The sequence below is a fragment of the Corvus brachyrhynchos genome, unplaced genomic scaffold, assembly GCF_000691975.1.
Source record: "Corvus brachyrhynchos isolate BGI_N302 unplaced genomic scaffold, ASM69197v1 scaffold103, whole genome shotgun sequence".
NCBI lineage: Eukaryota > Metazoa > Chordata > Aves > Passeriformes > Corvidae > Corvus > Corvus brachyrhynchos.
This window is the reverse complement of record NW_008237436.1, coordinates 3,472,012-3,496,641: the sequence shown is the minus strand read 5'-3', so window position 1 is coordinate 3,496,641 and position 24,630 is coordinate 3,472,012. Positions and strand designations below refer to the sequence as shown.

Sequence of the window (24,630 nt, the reverse complement as noted above, 5' to 3'; positions counted from 1 at the left end):
AGGTCCTCTCGGTCCTCTCCTCCCCGTAGCGAGAATCCCCCCGGAGTCGGCATTGCGCCTGAATAAGGGGAAAAACTTTACTGTGCGGGTGACCGAGCACTGGAACAGATTGCTCAGACGGGCCGTGAAGTCTCCGTCACTGGAGAGAGTCAGGAACCATCTGGATGCAATCCTATACCCTGTGCTCTGGGATGACCCTGCTTGAGCAGGGAGGTTGGGCCACTATGGTCCCCAACCTGACCCATGCTGTAATTGGGATTCCGGGCCCGTAACGCTGCTCCTGTGCGGCCGGGATCAGGAGCTTTCCCTCCGTGCAGGCCCTGGCCTTCCGAGGAGCGTCCGTGCCGCGGGAAGGTGTCCCGGCATCGCGCCCTGCTTGGGAGCGAGGCCTTGATGCCGAGGGAAAAGCTGCGAGGGAATCACTCTTTCAGGAGTGGTGTGCACATGTTCTTCCTGCTGGTTTCAGTGTCCCTGGGAACAGGGCTTGGCTTGTTTGCCTAAAGTTAGCAGAAATTCTGAAGGTGCGCAGCTGGGAATGAAAGGACTGCTTTTCCTGCCAGATGTGCCGACTGGCACATTCACTTTCTCAGGGATTAGTGATGTCTAACTAGCATAAGTGCTGACTGGGGGGTATGGTCAGATGTGCTCCAAGTCATGCTTTTTGGCTTTTCAGGAAATAAACTCCTGAATATATATATGTATCTGCTTAAGACTTTGTTTCAAACCTTTTTCCGTGTGTTTCTAACCTTTTTCCTGTGTGTTTCTTGCAGCTGTCACTTTAGTAACCATGGGAAGCATATAAATGCTGAAGTGGGGTTTTGTAGTTGGTTTTCTTGAGGTATTTTTCGAGCAGTGAGGTGTTTGAAGTTAAATGAGTTGCACATGGCCTTCAGAAAAATATGGTGTTCTATAGGAAATGTTGCTGCAGGAAAGGATTTCAGCAGTTTTAATTCTAGGTGCTAGAAAAGTCATTTAATGTACACTTGGGTGAAAATGGAAGGATAAATGCTTTTATAAGGAAAATACCTTTGTAGCTAACTGATCTTGTTGCTTTTTGTTCAGGTTCAATGTGGTGACTTTCCTCATCTGTTGGTGTATGGACCATCAGGAGCTGGAAAAAAGACAAGAATAATGTGTTTGTTAAGGGAATTATATGGTGCAGGAGTGGAAAAACTGAGGATTGAGCATCAGAGTATAACGGTAAAAAAAATAAGTCTCCCATCTGCTGTGAAGTAATGTGCAAATACTGACATATTTCTGTTGTGAGGCCTTTGTATTTATTTGAGTTTTAAAAATTAATTTTTTATTTTGCTCTCAATCTCTTCAACCTTTTTTATGTAATTAATCATACTAGTTTGGTTATATGAACAAATTATTTTCCAGATGTTCTTTAGTGGGGTTCTGTTGTTTTCTGTGCCTGTTTGGCTGTTCATGTGGTGTGGTTTTTATTGTTCAGGGTGGCTTTTTTTATTTATTGTTTACAGTTCAATTTCGACAATAACATCTCTTGTGGTAAACTAGCTCTTAATTAAATGTTAATACTCTCATTTGTCTGTAAAAATAAAGGTAATTTTTTAGATTTTTTAGCACTGGTTTTTGCATATATGCAGGTTTTAGCTTGTTTTCTCATTTTCATAGTGACAGCTTTAGCATTAGCAAAAACAGAAAATCAATTTAAATTCTCTCTGCCCTGGTCTTAGGCATTTAAGTGTTTATTATTAAAAGGCTTTATTGCCTCCTTCTTGCTGTGGAAGGCTTGACCAGCAAGGGATTATCAAGTTTTATTGATAAATAGGTTATTTAATGTTTGCCTTTTAGTTCTCAGTGCTGGAACAAATAATATTCTTAGACTGAATGCTAGAAATAGAGAATATACTTAACTGTTCTGACCCAAATTCAACGGTGATATAAATACTAGTGTTTTCTGCAAACAAAGTATAGACTTGAAGTCCTTTGAGAACAGAAGTAAATAGCTTCTTTGGGCTTGTCCAGTGGTTTTGCCTTCAAACCTTTTCTTTGGGTGGACATAGAGTCACTTCTGATGAACGGCTGATTCCATTAATGAGATTTCTTTGACAAAGCTCTGGAGTAACTGGAGTTTGCAATAACACATTCTAGGTGGTGCTATCATAGTCATTGCTGTTGCTATTTTACAGGCTGGATGATGTGTCAGCCCCCTTTTTTTCGCTTTGGAGGAGGGGCTGGGACCATAGGAGATAACCAAGTCTATGTCTCAGGAGTTCTTTGATCTCTGAGATTCTTGGTTTACCTGTGCCTTAGCCAGTTGTAAGCTGTAAGAGATTTTTAGGACGCTTTCTGAAACTTAATGCACTTATTTTGTATGCAGACACCTTCTAAGAAGAAGATTGAAATTAGCACCATTGCGAGTAATTATCACCTTGAAGTTAACCCAAGGTAAGTGTGCAGTAAAAGTGGCTCACTTCAAAGGTAAGCCACTGACCATGTTGTGAGTGCCTTCAGCCTGGAGGTACGAGGGACTGATTGCCTGATTTGTTGCCTGAGCAAGTCAGATAATGGTTTATGGGTTTGGTCTGCAAATGAGAGCAGGGAGAGGATTTTTAATTGAACAACTCTAAGTGAACAAAAATTTGTGTTGCTGTATAAAGGCAATAACGTTGTGTTTAATGTGCTACATAAGCATGTTGATGTTGAGGACTGGGTAAGAGAAACAATTCTGGATTCACAGATTTCACCATTTCAGTTGAAATTTAGAACTTGTATTGCAACTAACACCTCCATATCGTTAGTTCTCTCACAAATACAAAAATAAAGGAATTTGGAAAGTAAGCAAGGTTTACCCAATAACTCTCCGAATAAAGTGTTTGGAGCATGGGAAAGATCACCACAAAATACTGTGGATCCTGTGTTGATTGAGGTCAGATGTTGATTTAAACAACAGAAGCTCTAGTGGGAGCTGTCTACATCTTCTTTGGCAGTTGTGAAATTGCTGGTGATAGTTCCCAGACCCAAAGTAAATATTTGTATTTACCTGAAACCTCATAATGTTGCTTTAAATCACAATGAGAGAATGTCATTGTGTACTGGGAGGTGTTGGTTACTGCTAAACCTTAGCTCATGCTGCCTTGCTTTTTGGAAGTTACTCTACTGTGCCAGGTCTCCTTTAAAAGTTTGTTCTGCAGGTAATCTCTTTATTGATTAGTAAGTATCTGCTGGTGTTCTAATACAAACACAAGTAATTATTAGTTAATTGCCAATAAAAGCTGAGACTTATTGGTAATCACCGTTTTGAATCTGTCATTTTGGTGATACCAAATGTGTGACCATTCAGTCTTCAGCTCTGATAGCCTGACACTACCAACACTTTTCCCGTTCCTCTGTATAGAGTTCTTAGAGCTGGAAACATAAAATAATGGTATTTCAATTTTAAATACAAAAGTGCTGAGTTTTGATTAAGAATTAATATCCTGATTCATAGGCTTTAAGTGATGAAGCAATTGTCACATTTATGTGTGGCCAGACAGTAAACCTCTGTTCTGTGCAATGGCCTGTGAAGTTTGACTGAATTATAACACAGTGAAGTCAAGTGCATCTCAAGTAACATGGAGTGGGATGAGTGGCTAACAAGGGAGAGGAAATTAATTTCTGGGAAGGACTCTGCAGAACAAACCCCAGCATTTACATCAGTCTTTTGAGTCAGGCATCCTATTATGTGGTTAGACTTAATTGTTCTTTTCCATAATGTGTAAAAAGGTTCACATTGTGTGTCCTTGTTCAAATTGTAGGTAACAAAAGTTGAGATTTATTGTCTGAAGAAAATAAATTCTATTTTAATGACTTAATAAAACATTTGACAGTGGTTTTACTATGTTTGAATACAGTGCTGTTAATCTAGTTGTGCCTGCATAAGCTTTGGGTTGTTTTTATTATAGAGGGGATAACTTTCAACGATGTGTATGTGTATTAGCTTAATTCTAACTCAGCAGCTTCTGAATTCTTTTGGCATTCTTGCTTATTCAGTTGACCTAAGGAAGATGTATTTTATATGCAATATAAAGTTGTTTTAAAACAAGATTTATTCAAACTCCGGGTACAGTGACGCGGGAAACAATGACCGTGTGGTAATTCAGGAGCTCTTGAAGACAGTGGCACAGTCCCAACAGCTTGAGACAAGTACTCAACGGGATTTTAAAGGTGAGTAAAACAGTTAAAACCAGTCAAAATGCTTTTTAAATGTGGGGTTTTTTTCAGAGATTTCAGTTCACCATTTTGTTTGTACCTGTATATTGCATGAAGGTTGTGCAGTCAAAAAGGCACACAGGTTATCTTAATCTCTATTTGTCTGCCTATGGAACCATGCTGCCCTTACTATGTGTTACCACTTATTTTGGTATTATTGCTTGTATGTCAAAAGTATTTTTTTCTTAGAAAGATTTGATATTAATACAAAACCCCACTATGTTTAATCCTTTTTTCAGTGGTGCTGTTAACAGAAGTTGACAAACTCACTAAAGATGCTCAGCATGCTTTGCGAAGAACAATGGAGAAGTACATGGCGACCTGCAGGTTGATCCTGTGCTGCAACTCAATGTCAAAAATTATAGGGCCCATTCAAAGCAGATGCCTGGCTGTACGAGTGCCTGCTCCCAGCATTGAAGATGTATGTTGAAACAGAAGCAAAAAAAGTTACTTAAAAATTCTTGTTAGATAAGTTCTTGCTGTGGACTTATGAAATATTTTAGTTTCACATAATGACTTAGTTTTCCTTTGTGTTGGATGATTTGCCAAGCATGGCTTATGAAAGACTGGTCCATCTCTGGTCCAGAAATCTTTCTAACAGGAGAATCTATAGGTGCTGAACAGTTTTGCTAAGTGTTGTATTCCCTGCTATCTGTTTTCTGTCCAGATCTGCCATGTCTTGTCCAGTGTGTGTAAGAAAGAAGGCCTGACTCTTCCTCAGGAACTGGCTCAAAGGATTGCAGAGAAATCTGGCAGGAACCTTCGGAAAGCACTGCTTATGTGTGAGTCCTGCAGAGTACAACAGTAAGTCACTGCAAAGATTAATGTAAATTATACTGTCAGACACATAAATGACCTTGCTTTTAAGGCCTTGTTAAAATAGGTAACAATTTGCTTTGATTGTAATTTCTAAAAAGATACTATTTTGTAGGTATCCTTTTACTGCTGATCAAGACATTCCTGAGATGGACTGGGAAGTTTATTTGAGAGAAACTGCAAATGCTATTGTTGGTCAACAGACACCACAAAGGTAGGTGAATGCTCATGTTTAGCGATATAAATTATGCTTTTGGTGTACTCTGCAACCTAAATAAAAAAGTGGTATTCAAAATTGTGAGTCTTTAGTTGTGTGTAATTTTCTGTTATTTCTGCTGGAGCTGGTACTTTGCAGCCAGAGGAGTTGAGCCTTAAAATTGCCAGAGAAGGCTGAATGAGTGTCAGGAACTGAAAAACTTGTTTTTCCCTGTTGAAGCTTAGTAATCAAAAGTGAGCATAGACTCAGTTGCATGTTGTATTTTCTGTCTTTTGTGGTGGGGGGATGGTGGGTGGGTGTGGTTCTGTTTGTTTGTTTTACTTAAAGTTTTTCTTTGACCATCTTTAGCATAACTATGTTTGTAAAAAGAACTGAAAGTGAGAAATCATTGCTTTTTTTTAGCACATCAGGAGATGACCCCTGTATCCATCTCAGTATCATATCCACAGTCTGATCCTTTTAGTCTGTTCCATGTATTACTTGCTTGAGATGTCACTTAATTTAAATGCTTGTAGCATCTGACCTCCTGTTATCAAAAGCTGAGCATTGGCTAATTGTGTCAGTTCTGCCACCTAATTGTCTTACCCCTTTTTATAAACAATGAAGACAGAAAAACAGCATGAAGGAACTCTCTGGCTCTAATAAATTGTTTATGTCTCCTCACTAGTCTTAAGCATGAATAATAACTTAGATATGAAGAAGAATTAAAGGGAAACAATCCTGAGGCAAGTTATAATAGCCTTGTAGCTTCTAGATTAACTGAGACCATTGTAACTAGAGTATGTGTCGTTTATCTTTTGAATAAAAGGTGATAGAGCCTTTGAATTGAAATTGACTCATGCAATTCTTTTGGCTTTAAAATAACACACAAAACCAAAAGAAGAAAGGAAACTTTGCTTGGATTGCTGTGGGAAGAGATGGAATAAAGTTGAGTTACAAGCTGTAAAACCTGCCTGCAGAGGCACATGGCAGCACAAAGGAGCACATGGCAGCACACAGAGAGGCTTGTCTGCACCAGACCCTGGGGAGAGGAGGTGTCACACGGCAGAGCCCTACGGAGAGGAGCCTGCCGGGATCTGACTGACAGGTGAACAGCGAGTGATCATCCCACAGAAGGACATTGAGAAAGTGTGCTGCTGATGTGGCAACGTGGGATAGGTCACGCCATATATAGAAATACTGTGCCTTAGAAAAGTGTATAAAACCAACTCACTGCTTTGAATAAACGATTCAGATCCCCTGCCGGTCTGGGTCCGTGCTTCAATCGCCAACAGATTGCCTGTTTTCCTGCAGTGTATTTCACTAACAGTGAAAACACATAAGTCAGTATGCTTTGGGGTCATACTTCTCATATTTTGTGGTGTCTTTCCAACAGGCTTTTAGAAGTCCGTGGACGGCTTTATGAACTCCTGACACACTGCATCCCTCCTGAGATTATAATGAAGGTAATTCAACTATCTAGCTCTTAATGTGTTACAAATTTTAATGCTGTGGCAGTCTCAACTAAAGCTTTTTAAAAAAAATACACCAAAACATCACAAATTATCCAAATACTGATGAATAGCTGTGTCCTTTCCAAACAGACTAAAATTTGTTCTGTGGTCAAAGAACAATGGCATCATAGCTGAGTAAAAATAAAAGAGGACATTCTTAGTCCCCTTGACTTCTCCAGCCTTCTCAGTGACTATATTAAATGTAGATATATTTTACTGTATCCAGAGAATGTCAGCAAAGCTGGTGAGGGGTCTGGAGCACAAGTCCAATGAGGGGCTGAGGGAGCTGGGATTGTTTAGCCTGGAGGAAAGGAGGCTCAGGGGACCTTACTGCTCTCTACAACTGCCTGAAAGGAGGTTTTAGCAAACTCAGGATTGGTCTCTTCTTCCAGGCATCTAGCAATAGGATGAGAGGAAATGGCCTCAAGCTGTGCCAGGGAAGGTTCAAGTTGGATATTAGGAAAATTTTTTTCACTGAAAGAGTGGTTAAACATTGGAACAGGCTGCCGAGGGAAGAGGTGGTGTTGCCATCCCCAAAGGTGTTAAAAAAATGAGTAGACATGGCACTTTGTGGGCATGGAGCTGTTTGGCTAAAGGTTGTACTTGATGATCTTGGTGGTCTCGCAGAGCCTTAACAATTATATGAGTCTATGGGCTAATCTTGATATGATTTGTTTTCTTTTGTAAAAGTTTTGTTGTTGTAAGTTCAGTATTTGCTATGCCTTTGTGGAAAGGTCTTCTGAAGGATGCTAGGCCAGCAGGACTGTTCAAAGATAGATGTCACCTTGGGAGGAAAAAAGCAAGTGGGATGTGCCGTTTTTATTTTAAGCAGGATGAAAGGATGGTGAAGACAGCTGGAGCAGAACAAAGATCAAAAATAATGTTTGCAACTTAACCTAGTAATGTTTGCTTTGTCTTCAGACATAATTTCTTTTCACATTAACTAATTTCTGTCTGCTTTCTGGTGGTTCTGGTACTTAGACGTTTCTTTAACCTTCTTTTCTTACAGTAGGTTAGTGGATCCTGCATTGCTGTGCTTTAGAGGAAAGAGGTGCATGTTCTCTACGCACTCCCTCTTGATAAACTTGAAATGGTCTAGAGATACTTCTCACTTAATCCTGGCTCTTTTAATCGAGATGGATTTGCAATGATTTTATTGCTGTCTCTAATCTAAAGTAATGTGTTTTGGGGTTTTATAATGACTAAAGTATTGCAGTCAAGTTGTCTTGTGTGTCTGCATGTAAATATGCTCATAAATACAGACAGAGACACTTAAATTCTAAATAACCCTTTTCTTGTTTTTTTATTAATGTTGTTTCTCTTTGTGCTTGATGCTGTCAAGATAGAAGTTAAGTGGCTTTAATACACTTGCTGTCTTGGTAAGAATTCTCCTCAGGCCGTGTGCCTACATGTAGTAGAGGTTATAGTTTTTGGAAATGGGGTTAATTAATTTTCTTTTATTAAGGCATAAATTATTCCAGTAAGTGATTCTTGAATGTCTTTTCTCTTGGATTAATGAGGGAACTATCAGTTATAGCTTGGCTATTTTCAGAGAAACAAGGTTAACTTCTTAACAAAAAATACCTAATTTTTCCAATAGTGCCCTGTTTTTTCCCATTTTAGGGTCTCCTGACAGAACTTCTAAATAATTGTGATGGACAACTGAAAGGAGAAGTTGCACAGATGGCAGCCTTCTATGAACACCGCTTGCAACTGGGCAGCAAAGCCATTTATCATCTGGAAGCATTTGTTGCAAAGTTTATGGCAATTTACAAGAAGTTCATGGAGGATGGGCTAGATGACATGATGTTCTAACTGATGCCCAAAGTCATACACAGAATGTTGCATATACATATTCAAAACTGTGATTACCGATAAGTCTCAGCTTTTATTGGTAATTAACTGATAATTACTTGTGTCTGTATTAGAACACCAGCAGATACTCACTAATCAATGCGCAGATTAGCTGAGAACGAGCTTTTAAAGGAGACCTGGCACAGTAGAATAACTTCTAAAAGGCAAGGCAGCATGAGCTAAGGTTTAGCAGTAGCAAAATTCCAATGATATTGCAAATGTCTACTTGTCAGTGCTTGATTACATGTGGGTCTAAGTAAAATATTTTTATTTTACTATTTAATGAAACAATGTTTGTTCAGCTTTAGAAACCAGATGGATTGTTTGACAGCCACAAATCCATCTTTAGATCCATACAAAATGCATTGGCCTTTCAGAAAGACAACACGTTGCCTTGGAAGATGTGTAGGATCAGAGCTGCTTTGCAGTATTTGTAAGCTGACATTAAGAAGAGAGAACACAGATGCTCTGTGCTTGGTTTTTGTTTGTTAATCACAGATGGACAAGGTTGTAAGAAAAAGATTTTTTTTTTTTCCTGCGTTCTGCTGAGTTCCAGCTTGAACATGTATGTTCTGCCTGCTGATCTATACATTTTCATGTTTGTCTGGCTTCTTTTTTTAGCCTCACTGTTTTCTCTGGTGTGCTCACACCAAATGTTTTCTGTTTTTTTTTTTTTTTTTTTTTACTCTGTAAGCAGTTGCATTGAAATTGTGGATGAGCAGTACTTTTGTGCTGATTATAAATCACATGGAACACCTTGTTTAGAAGGATTATACCTTTACAAAGCAAGTCCACTTGCTGTCTGACACTCTTGGGTTCACCTCAACCTACATACCTGCTCTTCAGGTAAAGCTTATTCCTTTGACTATTTTTTAACAAGGGGCAAAGTTTCAGCTTTTAACAAGTATTTTTTTGCCTCTTAAGCTGATATGGGACGTTTTTGAAATGGCAAAATAAATTGCAGAAAATATGAACAAAAGTGCTGAATTGGTGTTTTACACTGTCTGTGACTACCTAGGTGCATTCATTTGCTTTGATGTAGACATCTTTCAGAAAGGTGGGATATCCCACACACTGTAACACTGAAGGGCACCACTAAAGTTTAAAAAAATCCAAACAAACACAAGCAACAAGAAAAAGTGAAAAAAAACCTCCCAGAATAATAATAACAATAATAATAGAAAACCAATGCTACCTGTGCTGCAAGACTTTCACATGTCATGTCTATGTACCGTGGTACTCTAAAAATTACTCAATTCATGCCCTTTATTACTTCACCATGCTAATTTAGGCTATTACTAGATAGTATTTAAAGCTGAAGTTGATTAAATACTGCTGCTGTTCTCAAGGATATCAGGGTTCCATGTGGGGTGTTAATGCACAGCTTTCATTCAGATTCATTCTCAGTAAGATGGTGCTGTCCTGCTTCATGCTCAACTGGGCTCCTGAAGAAGTAGAATGATGCAAGGTTTTTTTCCTTCCATATGCTTGTCACCCAAATCCACAGCACTGGTAACTTGTCATGTTGTGTCTTCACTGTCAAAAGATCCTCGAGAAACATTAAATTAGTCAGTGATAGTGGAAAGGAATACTTAAATTCGTTGCAAAGTAGGCCGCAACTGTAGAGGGGACATAATTACTGCACATAAAAACTGCCCTGCTCTGTCCTGAGCCTCGTCTTTCCTACTGATTTTTAAAAGCTGAACAGTCTTTATGGTTTCCCTACTACTAAAGTATGGTGTGTGGTAAAGTAAAAGCGTGAGTTCAAAGGATGATGAAACACTTCTCCCCCAAAAAGAAACCAACCCCAAAAGCTAATGTGGGAGAAGAGGAATGTATGTAGGGTTTGTGAAATGTGCAGGGGCAGTGTTGCTGTGCAGAGTGGAGAGGCAGGAGCTGTATTGGAGGTTTCTTGTGGCAGAGGAACAACTTGCTCTTTCAAAAGGCCTCAGCAGCTTTGTCTAGGGGTCTGAAACCCCAATATTAGTCTCTCTGTAGGTGTTCTTGCTACTTCTTGAAGTTGCATTTTTATCCTTTTCTACCTGGGATGAATCAAGAGTAGCCAAGGCTGGAAAAAACAGTATAATGACAGGATTTCTGTGAGAGAAGATGGCTATCACTCTTCCTGAGAGCCAGCATTTCCCCCTCCTGACCCTACTTCTATCTCTTGTCTCCCACAGTCTAGAACACAAATTTAAACAAATGGGCACAGTATCTTATAAATCTCTGCACATGTCTTTCCTTGCTAGTAATTTTTGAGGAAATTTTGACTTTGTATCCATAACAGGCTTCAGGGGAAGTGGTCATGCCACCAAGCCTGTCAGAGTTCAAGGAGTGTCAGGATGTTGCTCTGTGTCAAGTGGTTTAGTTTGTCCTGTGAGGAGCACAGAGTTGGATGTGATGATCCTTAGGCGTGACTTCCACCTTGAGAGATTCTGTGATAACGATCAGGAAGTGTTGCGCTTTCTGGGAGTGTTTTAGAGGCTCACTGCCTTAGATGCTGCTTCCCCTCCCTTAGGGATAGTTGCAGCTCTTGCTTAGAGGCAGTGTGATGCAGAACTGAGGTCCTGGGCTCTGCTGGAGGAAGCAGGGACCCTTGAGCTCATGCTGTCAGAAACAAAAAGGAGTTTTCTGCCATTGTTTTCCCCTCATGGGGCTCCCATGCAAATCCTTTTACCAAAAATACAGAACATTAGACTGACAAGCAAGTATCTCCTGGCACAGCTGCCTCTCCAGCCTGGAATAGAATCCCAGAACCTTTTTGGTTGGAAAACACCTCTAAGATTGAGTCCAACTGAGCCTGCACACACACGGTAACAGTGCTGTACTGGACCTACACTGAGCACGGCACACCTGCCTCACAGATCAAACAGAAGAGGCAGTGCAGATAGACTCCTGACTGCTGCCTGGAACAGGACCAACCTCTAGATAATCCATTTCTTCAGCTGATTTCATCTTTTGAGACCTGCTTAGAATTGCTGCTGAATTGGGTGCTGAGAGGATTGCCCTCGCTTTCATCCAGCGACACCTCCTGCTAGCTGGAATTGAAAACTCCAAGCTGCTCCCTCCTACGTGGGACTTAAGCTCTGAATGTGTCTGAGGGGTTGCAGAGGAGGCAGCTTCATGCTAGCACAGAAAGCCAGAGGTGAAACTGGTTTAAAAAACTGATCAAGAAATTAAGGCAGCAACTACTTCTGTTGAAACTTTCTCTGCTCTGCAGAGATCAGCAGTGCAACGGGTGAATGGTGCATTCATACTTGATTTCCTGTCTCTGAAGTCCAAGTGTTAACTCCTGTGAGGAATATTATTAAAACAATTTGATGTCTATTGTTGAATGTACCCTGAAGGCTAATCAGTAGTACGTTGTGTAAGGTGCATGTCAGGAACTAGTTGGATTTCACAGAATGGCTAAGATTAAAATCGTTTGCCATTAACTTCAACACATTGTGAAGTTGGCTCAGTCAATTTTCTCTGTCATCAAAATTGAAATTATTTTCTGTCCAAATTAACCAGGACCCCTGGTACCTATTCCAGGTTTTTGATTTTGTTTTTTTTTTTTTTCCTTTTTAAAGCAGTGGATGCTTTGCTTGTCTGAAAATTGACCCCAGTAACAGTTAAACATTCCTATAACAAGTTGTCTGTCTTCTAAAGTTGTGTACAGTGTGTGTGCTGAACTTCTGGAAGAATTTGTATTCTCTGTTTCAGCAATCCTGGGGTTAGCAAATACTGTCCCAATCATTTGAGCCTTAAGTAGTGTTTCAGTGGAGCCAGGTTTGGCACCTCTTAAATAGGATCGAGGCACCAGCTAATACAAGCACTTAGTGTCACCACTGACACACTGGTCACACATCTGTGTGTCTCCTAGCAGCCACCACCTCTGTCCTGGCCCCTTCTTGGAGCTATCTCCAGTTCTGTCCCAAGACAGGGAGTAGGTGTTGGTCTTTCTTGTGTGTTTTAACCTCTTTCCCAGCCACTGTATACAGTTATAAAGAATAAATTTTCTGAAGACTGAGCTGGAGACCAACTGAGCTGCTCTCTCTCTGTTGACCTGGTGTGTCCCCATATAATTTTTCTTGGTTTTCCCTGGGACAATATACTGTGCTGTATGAAATGTGATGCTTTTAGTTGGCAGTCTGTGACAGCTAGTGAATGGCACAGTTTCACTATAGCTAAATGTTGCCAATGTGGGCTTTCACTGCAAGCAAGCTGGTGTTCTTTTTTTAAACTTGTGATAGTATGTTCATGTCAAATGATTTGTAATGCCAAAGTATAAAGGCAACACTTAGCTCATTCCTGGTCACAATGAGATAGGAAAAGCATGCTAGTAAAGCATGTGTTTTGAGAAATCCATGGAATATTTCCCGTGCTTTTTACCACTCACAATCCTTCTGCAAAATGTTGTTTCAGTCTTGAGTGAGAAGGAAGGAAAGAAAATTGGGAGCCCCATCAAAGAGAAGAAAGAAGAATCAGAATGACAAAGCAGGCAAGGACAGATCCTGGGGGAAGACAGGTATACTCATTAATTGTATTTACATTTCAAAGATGAGTTACCTGCGGTGTTCTCAATCATACCCTGCACTTACATTCCCTGCCACACACCATGAATAATAAGTGCACTTCTGAGGAATAGAGGATAGAGTAAGTGACCAGATAGGCTTCTTCCAGTTTTAATTTTGTGGATGATCTTGAGAGGTCAGTACAAATGCCTATGGTAAGTGACAATTTTAGGTCAGTAATTGCTAATTAACACAGAAGGCAAGATGCTGGCTAAGGCACTTTCAGATAGTTCACAGATAGCCTTGCAGGAGCTGATTAACTCAAACGGAATGCCTCCTTAGGTGATAGCTACCAAATGATACTTGGAGCAATTTTTAAAATTAAAAAGGATGAGGGAAAAGCATTTATGAAACTCTTGGCTGACTTTTCTCTGGAGAAAGCATTTTGATAATAAGTGGGGTTAGCTGTTTGCCAATTAGCAGACAATTAGAAGAAAGACATTTACCCAGCGGGCAAACATCTTTTATGATAGATTCACAGTCATCAAACCTGTTTATGCTGAAAGAGGATAAACATTGCTGTGCTCACAGTGACTCAGAGATGTGAACAGCACTGATTGCTGCTCCTGTGTCACCTTTGCATGGGCTGGATGGGACTCAGTGTGACAGTGCTTAATGTGGTAAGCACAGAACAGAGGACCCCACTCTGTGCTTGTGATCCTGGGGCACAAGCAAGAGCTGTGGACAGTTTCCCAGAGCTCCACAAAAGAAATCAGGAACAGCTCAGCAACTGTCTGTAGAGAAAACAGAAATCTCCAACATGAGGGAATTGTTTGGGACCTGCAAATCAGAAAAAGTGAGAAGACATTGGCTTTATTTATATTAGTATCTGTAAAAGAGATCATCATTGATAGATCAGAGTTAGTATCACACATTGGAAGCTTTTCTGAAATTCTGAAAGTGTCCCTTGGACAGGTATGGCTTCAAATGACCATAAATTCAGAGAGGTGGATGCTGTAAGGTAAAGCAGAGAAAAGAAAAAGGGCAGCAACCTTTCTCCTTGCTTAACAGTGGATTTTCCCACACAGTTTCTACAAAATAGGGATGTGTAGTCAGCACTTCCTGGCAGAAAGGTGGAGGGGATGATGAATCTGTCTAAGGCTGAACTCCTCTCCAAGCTCCTTCCGCGAGCAGTGGAAAGAGAAAAGCAGGTGCTGGATATGAGCTTGCTAAGGTATATTCTGTAGTTCATCCTCTAAAGGAACTGTTCCTTGCCATTAACTCCACAGGCAATAATGCAGCACAAAACTAGACTTATGTACAGATCTACTGACTTGGTGCCTAAATGAAGCTAGAAAAATTGTACCTGTCTATTCTAGAATCCAGTGCAGAACAACAAAGAGCACAAGAGGAAAAGAAATTGGGATCCAGTGCTGCTTAGGAGTGCAGAGCATTTCCCTCCTATATCCCTTGGCACAAGGTAGTGCCTACCCTGCGGACTGCAAATGCAGACTGTGTGGTAGAAATGAAGGAATGCACTCAGTCCTGGTATTGCTACTGGCATCCTAATCAAAACAAGAATTTCAAACAGAGATTATGGCTTTTTAATATTTCTGACATGCATAAATGTGAGGATTTATTAATACATGATCTTTTCAAACAAATACATACTTTTACTTTTTTTCCACTGTGAGGGCCATGTCCAGGAGCAGTTTCTTTTGCAAAAGTCTGAATTTAGTCTGATCCCAAGAACCCCAGAGGCAGCCACTGTGAATGCAAGCTATCCCTTGTGGAAGCAGGTCTAATCCATACCTTAGGCAGAATTTCTCTACAGAAGAAGTGGCCTTTTGCAGTTAATTTCATTCAAAACAAAGACATTAACTCCTTGTTTGAGATGAGCGTTGCTTTTAGAGCCCCTAACAGTTGTCCAGAGATTAAAATTCCTTCCAGCTAGGCTAGCATTGTCCCTGTGACATGGATCTTGTTTGGAAACACCTGTCATGGAGCAGGTAGATAAGGGTATCAGTATTAGGAGAAATTTAGTGGTGACTCATTGCACCCAAGGGAGGAACTGGAGATGATGAGCACCTTTCATTTAGGGAATGCTGGAACAGGCTAAAACCTTCCAACAGGAGTAGTCGGGTTCAGTTAAAATACCTGTGTTGTTCCAGGAAAAACTGAGTATCAGGTGTGCTTGAGGGCAAGGACTGGCTGCTACCATCAGAGGCATTTTTCTTGTGCAGCATTTGGGTAAACAGCCTGTTGAACCGGGGGAGCAGACATGATGGAGGGGCTCAGAGCTGCAAGGGCCGCCTGAAGATGCACTGAAAAATAGGGAGATGCTGTTAGAGAACGGTGTTAATAATCCCGAGGTTGTTCAGTCCCCGTATGGGCCACTCATTTAAGAGCTGGACTGGATTATCCTTGTATGAAATGAAGGGAATGGTGTCATCAGACCTGCATGGCAGCAACATTTTGTGGCTGAAAATATTTTCTTCACTTGCGCAATGATGCTAACATTAGGGGGAAAAGAGGAGCGCTGCAGAGGCAGTCATTACCGATGGAGGATACTGATTAGCCTATCTAGCTCTTCCACCTGAGAATACAAGATGTGCTATGATGGTACCATGGAAGGAAGTAAAGGAAATGTTATTACAGATATTATATCCAAATTGAATTAAAGCTGCATTGAAAGCCAGAGATTACTGCGCTTTTTCATGCTAGGTCTGAAAACATGATATATGTCTGATACTGACAGGCACGTAAAGAACATGCAGGGGCTTATTTCTCAGAAAACAAGTTTGGTCTCTGATGCTGCTTCACAAAACCATGGAAACAAAAGCAGGAAGTAAAATTATGGAGAGACATTAATAAATAAACATTAGCAAAGTAGCTGTGTTGTTTGGGATTATTGTTTATTTTGCTTCCAGATATTTACTTTACATTGCAATCTTTAACAGTAAATTGTTTCAGTTTCTGTATCTATAAAAATCAGGTAATTAAGCTGATCTTTGCAAAAGGTGAATCTGCAGATAAAAGCATTATGTTAATAAATATTTTCTCAGTTGATTTGTGGTCACTGGAACACTTTTCTGTGCTGTGCTCATTCACTGTACAGATTTAAATGAGTTACTAAATCCTTCTGACTTCTAGTTTTATTGACAGGGCGAAAGAGCAATCCTTAAAACATGAAGCTCCCTTTTAAAACTATGTTTTTGAGGGGTCTTGTAGTGGCATACATGGAAGCAAATATCTCTTTGCTTCCTTGGCTGTAGCTGCTACAAGGCAGTGAAAAGATCTCTGGAATGTGACAGTGTCATGAGTTACTGCCTCTGCCACAAGGGCTCTGTACACCCAGTAATTCTCATAAAAGCCAGTCTGTCTCGTATGACTGGAAATATCATACGAGCTGACAAAGTGGAACTGTAATAAAATGGTGTATCTTTCAATTACTTCCCACATTATGTTACATCAAGTGGCAGAACACAATAAATTTTAAAATAAAAAGTTGACATGAATGGTTATATAGTAATAAATGAACAACAAAGACTTTTAATGCACACATAAAAAATAGTCCAGCAATCACCTTCCAACTGTATTTTATCTATTTTCAAACAACAAAACACAGCTGGCAGCTGTTTATGAAAAGGAATCATGTTCTGAAGTGTGCTCAACCTGAAATAATAACTCTAGGAAAAATTTTCAATAAAGATGTATTTTAAGAACAAAATCAAAGAAAACAAAGTCACAGAACCTGAGAGTTTCAAAGCAGACTCTTCCTCATACATGCCCTTCTCCCCAAAATAAACCCAAGGCTATAAAAATTTCAGGAAAGATTTTCAAAGGTGCTGAGCTTTCAAAAGAAAGAAAACCTCTAAGTAATCCCTATGCACTTCAATAAGGGAATTTTCCCTAGAACTTCCACACTTTAGTCTTTTCTGTGATCATGCAGCAGTTGATGTGGTCAAAGTACAAATGAGTAATGCCTAGATCAGGAATATGTCACTCTATCAGCTTGGCCAGTTTCTTGTCTTTAGAAATGTGGCAGTACCTCGTTTAGGCCCCACCAGGACCTGTCTGCTGTTGGCTATGCATGGTCAGGGCACTCTCCCTGATTTTTTTCTGCATAGAAGAACCTATTGTGCTTTTGCTCTGAGGTTAGCAAGAAAGCTCCTTGGTTTGGGTGATGGTCTATTTTAAGTTGTTGTCTGACAGCTAATTCTTTCTGATATGAAATCCGGTCAGGTAAATAAATACACTCTGCTGCAGCCATGATGACTGCCTGCAGCCGTAGGGAGCTGTGCAGTTGTTTGCCCTAACTCTGAATAGCAACTTCTGAAAGCCTTTGAGCAGCATGGTGACATGGGCAGCACAGGTTTAACAGCCACTTCAAAAGTTGTTGTATTTTAAAAACTCAGTTTGCAATGTAGGAAAAGTGAGAAGCACGTTTCAGAAAGCCATGCTCTCTGTTTTTTTTTCAACTTTTCCCCCCCCTTCTTAATTCATTCAGCTCAACGCTGTAATTGCTGTAACTAATGAGCCCTTCTTGGTGCCATTGATCACCCAAATCTAATACTGATTCAAGTGATCTTGAGAACAGAAACAATCTCAGAGATTTCTCTGACACTGTGCACAGTGCTTTTTTTCTCCCCTCTGCAGGATGAGCTCCTTGCTGTCCTGCATAGCTCTGAAGTCCCATCCAACTTATGACAGGGCTGTTTCAAAGCCAGTTCTTTGTCCTTGTGAAGAACTGATTTTTGTACTCCATGTGAGCAAGGCTCACCTGAGGAGCAGGAAGGAGGTGAAGGTTTCTAAGGAACAAAGTTGTCTTGCTTTTCAAATCTTCCCCATTTTTGCTCCATTGCCCACACATATATCATTATCTGGCCTCCTACTCTCAAGATGTGAGCCATCTCTTTTATCACTTGCGTGCGCCTCTCTTCCAGTTGAAAAATGGTGTATCACTAGAACAGAACAGATAAGGTGAATAAGTATCCCTTGAGGCGCTAATGAATACAGAGTATAAGGACAGGGACTGGCTCTGACACACTGGAAGCCGGTGGTTTGCACCACAGGAGTACATCATTTATCTTCTGTTGTGCTACGTGTGGTTGTACTACCTTTATCATCTCTGACATTGTACTAACTTTAACTCTAAAGAGTCCCTACCACACTGACATATTTTAAAAACACAGCAGAATTTAGAAATGTTGAAACAACTGACATCTGGCAGGCTGGCAATAAACAACAAAAACTTCTTTTCTCAGTGAATGACTATCACCTGGTCAGTGGCAAAGCAACCTGGAATGTTGAATCAACATATGGGTGAAAGACACTTGGTCAATTAGCATTTGTCTACTTCTTCCCAGTAACAAACATATATAATTAAAACAAATAATTAGATTATCTCACTCCTGTGTGATACCCACTCCCTGGCAGACAAACACGCAAGATGTGGAGGACACCTCATCAGTAGGATGGTGAAACTCAAGCAATACAATTTCCCTTGAGTCAGAACCCAGTTTAAATTTAACTCTCGTTCCAATAAAAATTTTTGCCTCAGAAAGGCAATTGGTCTCAGACTTTGGCAGGAATTTTTAGAGTGACAGTGCTGCAGGTTGACTCCTGCTCTCAGGCAGAGCAGCTCTGGAGCAGTTCACAACAAACATCAAGGTCAATTAGGTCTTGGTGCACAGCAGGGACTCCAGCAAAGGTTCAGCTACATCAAAGGAATGTTAAAAGACAAATAAATCCTGTAATAGTGCTGGAAAGGAAAGGACACATATTAAAGACACTGAAAACAAAAAGCAATAGAATTAATGATAATTATCCAACCTTTTATTTCCCTCAGTTAAAATGCCTGTGCTAGATCGAGCAGACATTTCTACACATACCACTTCAGGTTACAGTGACAAGCCACCTTTTGGTTAAGCTTTTGAAATGTTGGCTTCCACAGAGAAATAATGTGTCTTTCAAGGAAAAATAAATAAAGTGCAGGCTTGATTCTTTCTAGAAACATAAGTATAGAAAATGCTAGCAGAAGCTCTGTATGTGCAGCCTCTAAGTGCCTGTCAGGGCAGCCGTTCACCATCAGATCCATTTTGCCTCAGAAAAAGAGACACTTTACAATTAAAAGAATAACAGCATGCAGTCCAGCTGTCATAGGAAAACACTGCAATGAATGATGCATTCAGAGTCTCAATGGCAATGTGAGGATCAAAAGGCAAGCTTTGAAGAAATAGGATGTTTTAACATTCAGTTATTTGACTGGTCTGCCTGTAGGTTTTACTTGTCTGAGACCAACAGAAATCAATTCCAAAAGCTTAGGTCTTCTAGCAGTAGAGATGTTGATACTGAAATATTATGGCCTTTTAAATTAAAAATGTATCAAGTATCATTTAGGAAGTTACAGTTTATTATTACAGTCTCACACTGAACAATACTTAAGTGTTGTCAAGATAAATTTGTCAGGTAACTTTAAAACCTATGCGTGATATAGTCCATTTAAAAAATGCATAAATCTAGGAAACAGAGCATTTGCATGGGGCAATATCACACTATCCAGAAAACACATATTATCATGAGAATTACTGCACATGACTATTTTTAATCAAAGCCAAGCCTGTGAGGCTCCAAGACCACCATGAAGTCACATTCACCTAAAACAGGCGGCTCACAAAAAAATTTTTTTTCTTTTCCTTGACATCAAAGTCCTTGTCTATTGAAATTGCTTAAACTGAACAAGTTGCATTGGGCAGTATAGGTGCTGCTTCAGAGATGGAGCTGAGCTGGCAGTGAGGCACAAACACCAAAGGCCTGGCTGCAACCCAGCAGTGACATGAGCCTGCTTCCCTCCCCTCCAGTGGAAACAGTTCAGATCTGCTTCTCCTGCAACTCCTCTCATACTGACGAGTCAAAGGCATTGGAGATGATATTTCATGGAATCATAGGATAGTTCGGCTTGGAAGGAACCTGAAGATCACCTATTTCCAATCCCCCCACCATGGACAGGGACATCTTCCACTAGACCAGGTTGCTCAGAGCCCCAGCTGACCTGGCCTTGAGGACTTTCAGGGAGAGGACATCCAGAACTTCTCTGGGCAATCTATTCCAGTGCCTCACCACCCTCATCATAAAACATTTGTTCCAATTATCTAATGTAAATGTATCCTATTTAAGTTTTAAAAAGTCCTTCTCCATCTTTCTTTCAAGGCCCCTTTAATAATTGAAAGACTACAATAAGGTCTTCCTGGTCCTTCAGTCCTACCCCTAGAACAATATTTCACCAGCAATTCAATTTATTTTCAGGTGATTTTCCATCATCCAAACACCATAAAACAAGGGTCCCGATGTTTGAAAGTGCATTTGTCATAATGACTGGTACTTTAAATGAAAAGTAGCTTTTTCCTAGATTGCAATGAAAACAGAAACTTGCAGGTGGTGGAAACAGTATCAGGACAGAGGAAACTTACTCTGGGTCAGAGCAAATATCATTCCAGCATGGGGCTGTGGCAGTAGCCAGCACAAGAGGTACAGGAAAAAAGGTAGGGAAGAATAGTGAAGCTCTCTTCCCTTGCCTCCTGCGGTTGGCAGCCTAAGAGCTGTACCTGATAGCCAGAGATGGATCTGTCCTCCATGGATACTTTCTTGGACTGATTTGTACTTCTGATTACACAAATTCACGTGTCAAACTAACTTACAATTCAATTATATATGTTTTTAAAATTTTTTTTCTGTTTAAGATCTTTCCCAGTGGCTCTCCTGTTGCAATAAAGCACAGAAATTTACTCCTTGTTCACTAATTTAATATCGTTTGTGGATTCCTGGTTGCTATGTCCCTCAGTAGCACACTTCCTTTAAGACTTTTATGATGACACTCTATTTAATTAGATAAAGAGTCCTAGCCCATTAATCTGTCCTCATACATAATCACTTTGCACCTTTGATCATTATAAAGACCTTTACAGGTTCACCTCCTTCCAGAGATAGAGAAAGCCTGAATTTCATGAAATATTCAAGATATGGATGCATCAAGTGTTTATCCTCTACCATTCTTCTGCATTTTATTTTTTTTCTTTAAATTTGAATACTTTCTTGACCAGGTTAGAACAATCACCTAATACTTTTCAAGGCAATGAAGATGTGTCTTATGATGATTTCAATAGCTTTCCTGAACAAGAACAGAGGGTACCTCTGTGTACCCTTAGTTATTTTTTTTTCTATGCACATAACCTGGCATTTATCTGCAAATACTTTTCTGAGATTTTGCACTCAGTCATTATTTAATGTGAGAATTTTTCTTGCAACATCTTGCAGCCAGTAATCCTGAATAACTCTGTGTCACCAGCAAGCTTTATCACTAGCCTAGTAATTTCTTTTGTAATTATAAATTGGTATCTTTTGAGCAGCAGCCTTTATATAGGTGCCATACACATATGCTGAGAATTTGTCATTGAGTCCACCACCACTTTCACACTCTTCTACCAGCATTTTACCCTTCTGGGTTTCCCTTCCAATTTTCCTTGAGAGTTTCTTCCTTTCTGGTAGTAAACTTTTATGCAGTGAATTTTTTAAAGCGTTTTTGTTCCTAGCAGGTGGTTCCATTACAGTCCCATTAAATTTAGTGAGAGGATGTGGTTCTTGCACAATTACTTATTGATGTGGGCCTGATGCACCGTTTCAGACTAATAAGAGCTTTTTCCCTTTCAGGGGTTTCTCAGATTAATCTTTTCAAGAGTCTTTGTGCCCTGTTGTACCATTTACACAACCTACATATGGAAAATTGTGTTTTTCAATACTGTGTTTTCTGCCCCCACTGCCCCCATGGTCTCTTTGAAGAATCTGTGGTCATTTTCTCCAAGCCTATCAAAGAGTTGGTGATGCATCCTTATTATTACACTAGTCTCCTTTGTAGCTGTCTACCTACTGTTGTTTCTTCCAGAAGTTTGTCCTCATGCTATTTTTTCCACAGAGGAATATTTAGACCTTTTTAGCTGTTATGCAAGCCTTGTAACAAAAAGTAGAAAAGCCCCTTAGGGGCTTTAATGAACATTATATCATTATCATACCAACCAAAATCATGCCATGGTGATGAGGACAAGTAGAACTACTTTCAAATTTCAAACAAACCATTGCAAAAAAAAAAAAAAAATTAAAAAATTGTTTGGGTTGAGCACAAGTGCTTGACCAAAACCACTGACAGCTCTTTGCAGCAGCAAAGCCTTGCTTCACAGATTATTGGTTGTTTTAAATCAAGCATCCTTTTCAGTTTGGCAATGCATTCCTCTACCATACCAGAAAGTCAATCCAGATTAATTTTGTGTCATATACTGCTCATTCCCACCGCTTTTGTTGAAATTGAGGACTGAAAATTTTTCCCTAGCTGAAAAATACATAATACAATTTTATATTTTAAATGGAGAAGGTGAAGAGGAAAGAATGTTTCAAAGATTCTTCTCTTCTTCATTTCACAAGAATATAATTAATTGCTCCTTCTCTTAATTGAATACTGTGACTAATCCTACTAAAAGGGATTATTTAGAACAAGCAGAAAATGCTAGATACATTTTTGTGTCATTCAGCTGTTTTCAGAGAACAAAGCTGAAAGCATCAACAACATTTCTGAATTTTTTTGCAAGTCACTTTCAAAATTAATATTTTAGGTCAGTGATTCAATTTAAACCCTGTTAAATGGCAAAAAAGGGATCTGTGTAATCAGAAATTGCTTTTCTCTGTTAAATTTCTTTATTGAAGTTAAATCACTTTGGAGACATTTGGAAAGTATTTAAAGATCACAGAATCTTTATCTCAGAGACTCTTGTATATACTATATATACACTTCAGATGCCACTTTATCTCTATCAGCTGCAATAATGGGAACAATTGGAACATATATAAAGACATGGTTCTAAGCTAAATGTTACTTTAGTCTCTCCATTATGGTGACATCAAAAATAAAAAGGGGAGGAAAAATACTAATATACCAAAGAATTATTTAAAAGCATAACTGAATAAACTTCAAACAGTGTTTCCATGAAAAACTTTTTCCTGTTGAAAACAGAACTCATTAATTACTTAGGATGGAAAATCTGTTCGTTCTTTTATTTTCGCACACTTATGGTTAACGTTGGAAAATAAGGATGCTGCCTTTATAAGAACTGTCATAATTATGACATTTAATTAACTTAATAAAGTCTTGATTCAGGAATCATGTGCTTTATTTTAAGCATTTCAATAGCTACACTGTTTCAGCTGGATTACTTCTGTGTTTATTGAAGACGATTCTGAAATGTGTGTCACAGCAGCATAAAAGTGGGGACATCTGTAATTAAAACCAGCAAGAGAAGGTAATAAAATAAGGTCAAATAGAGCAGTCTTCATCAAGTCATCCCTCTTCCCTGCTTTGTGCCATCCTCGAGGTGCCTACCCTGGATTACTTCTCCCCTCTTCCCGCCCCAGAGCAGTGTGGCTTTTCCTGGAACTGCTGTCCCAGTCTCACCAGCTGCAGTACCTTGGGTTCACCTGGGTGTGCTCTCAGAGGTGGCTCTGTCTGCCTTCAAGCACCATTTAATCTTGATTATGTACTTTATATTAGTTGTCATTGCATAGAGAGAAAATAATGCAGGCAAGGGCTGCCTCTCCTTCCCTCACAGGTGTGCTTCTACATGCTGGACTACAGGATTAGGCTCCTCTTCCACCTCCTTTGGGCTGTTTGGATGCAGGTTTCAAGGGATGATGGTGGTGGTTTCCCCACTTCATCAGTTGAGTGTTGAAGGACTGGTGCCCATCCCTGTGTAGCGAAAATGTGGGTTTGAAACCCCTCCAGCTGTGGAAAGAGGTGAATTGAGCTCTTCTGCTTTCTGGGTGAAAGTCCTGAGGACTTGGCTGTACTGGAAAGAGAAAAAAAAGCAAAATCTCTGTAACTGTCTGTTGGACACCAACCCCAAAGAGACCTTCGTGCCAGTGATCTGTATTTAGTGAAGAAGGTTTAAATGTGCACCCAGGTCAGGTGCCTGGACACTGTTCTGGATCCATTCTGGATCATGTCTTATTCAATAGGATAAGCTTTTGGCTTACAGTGTGAAACCCTCCTGCTAGGGAACCCCGCTCTCAGGTGACAGCACAATCCTGACAAAACCATCATGTGGAAGCTGCTCAGCCATCCCTCCTTCCACAACCTCAGCTGTGTTGCTCTGCACCCCAAGAGAGCAGAAGAAAACAGCTGTACAGGGGCAGCTTGTGCAGCTGCTGGGAAGCTGTCACCTCTGTTATTGACACCTAGCAGCTAGCCAAGACCTTGCAGCCAGGTAACGCTGTTAAGGACATGTAGCTGAGATTTAAGACAGATATACTGTCAACGTGGTGACAGTGATAAGGCCACAGATTGTGGTCTAAAATAAATTATTCTTTTTAAAAGTGATAAGCAGGCTGCTGGATGTTACTGTGAAAATTAAACTAAATATAAGGGTGTATTTGGAGTTTGCACCAGTTCTGCACTCCAGTAACTCATAGCAGATGAGTGAACCATAAGGGAAAG

The 24,630-nt window shown here is 39.9% G+C and overlaps 1 protein-coding gene across 1 annotated transcript in view; it reads left to right on the top strand.

Annotated features, from left to right (window-relative positions):
• The window catches only part of RFC3 (replication factor C subunit 3), a 16,545-nt gene extending 382 nt beyond the window's left edge, over positions 1-16,163 (top strand). Inside the window, exons 2-10 of the mRNA XM_017731254.1 lie at positions 283-521; positions 1,063-1,200; positions 2,348-2,415; positions 4,076-4,173; positions 4,458-4,639; positions 4,886-5,022; positions 5,150-5,248; positions 6,627-6,696; positions 8,368-16,163. Of these exons, the coding sequence (XP_017586743.1) occupies positions 283-521; positions 1,063-1,200; positions 2,348-2,415; positions 4,076-4,173; positions 4,458-4,639; positions 4,886-5,022; positions 5,150-5,248; positions 6,627-6,696; positions 8,368-8,559 (1,223 nt within the window). The 3' untranslated portion in view covers positions 8,560-16,163. The remainder of the gene's footprint in view (positions 1-282; positions 522-1,062; positions 1,201-2,347; positions 2,416-4,075; positions 4,174-4,457; positions 4,640-4,885; positions 5,023-5,149; positions 5,249-6,626; positions 6,697-8,367) is intronic.
• The last annotated feature ends 8,467 nt before the right edge of the window (positions 16,164-24,630 follow it).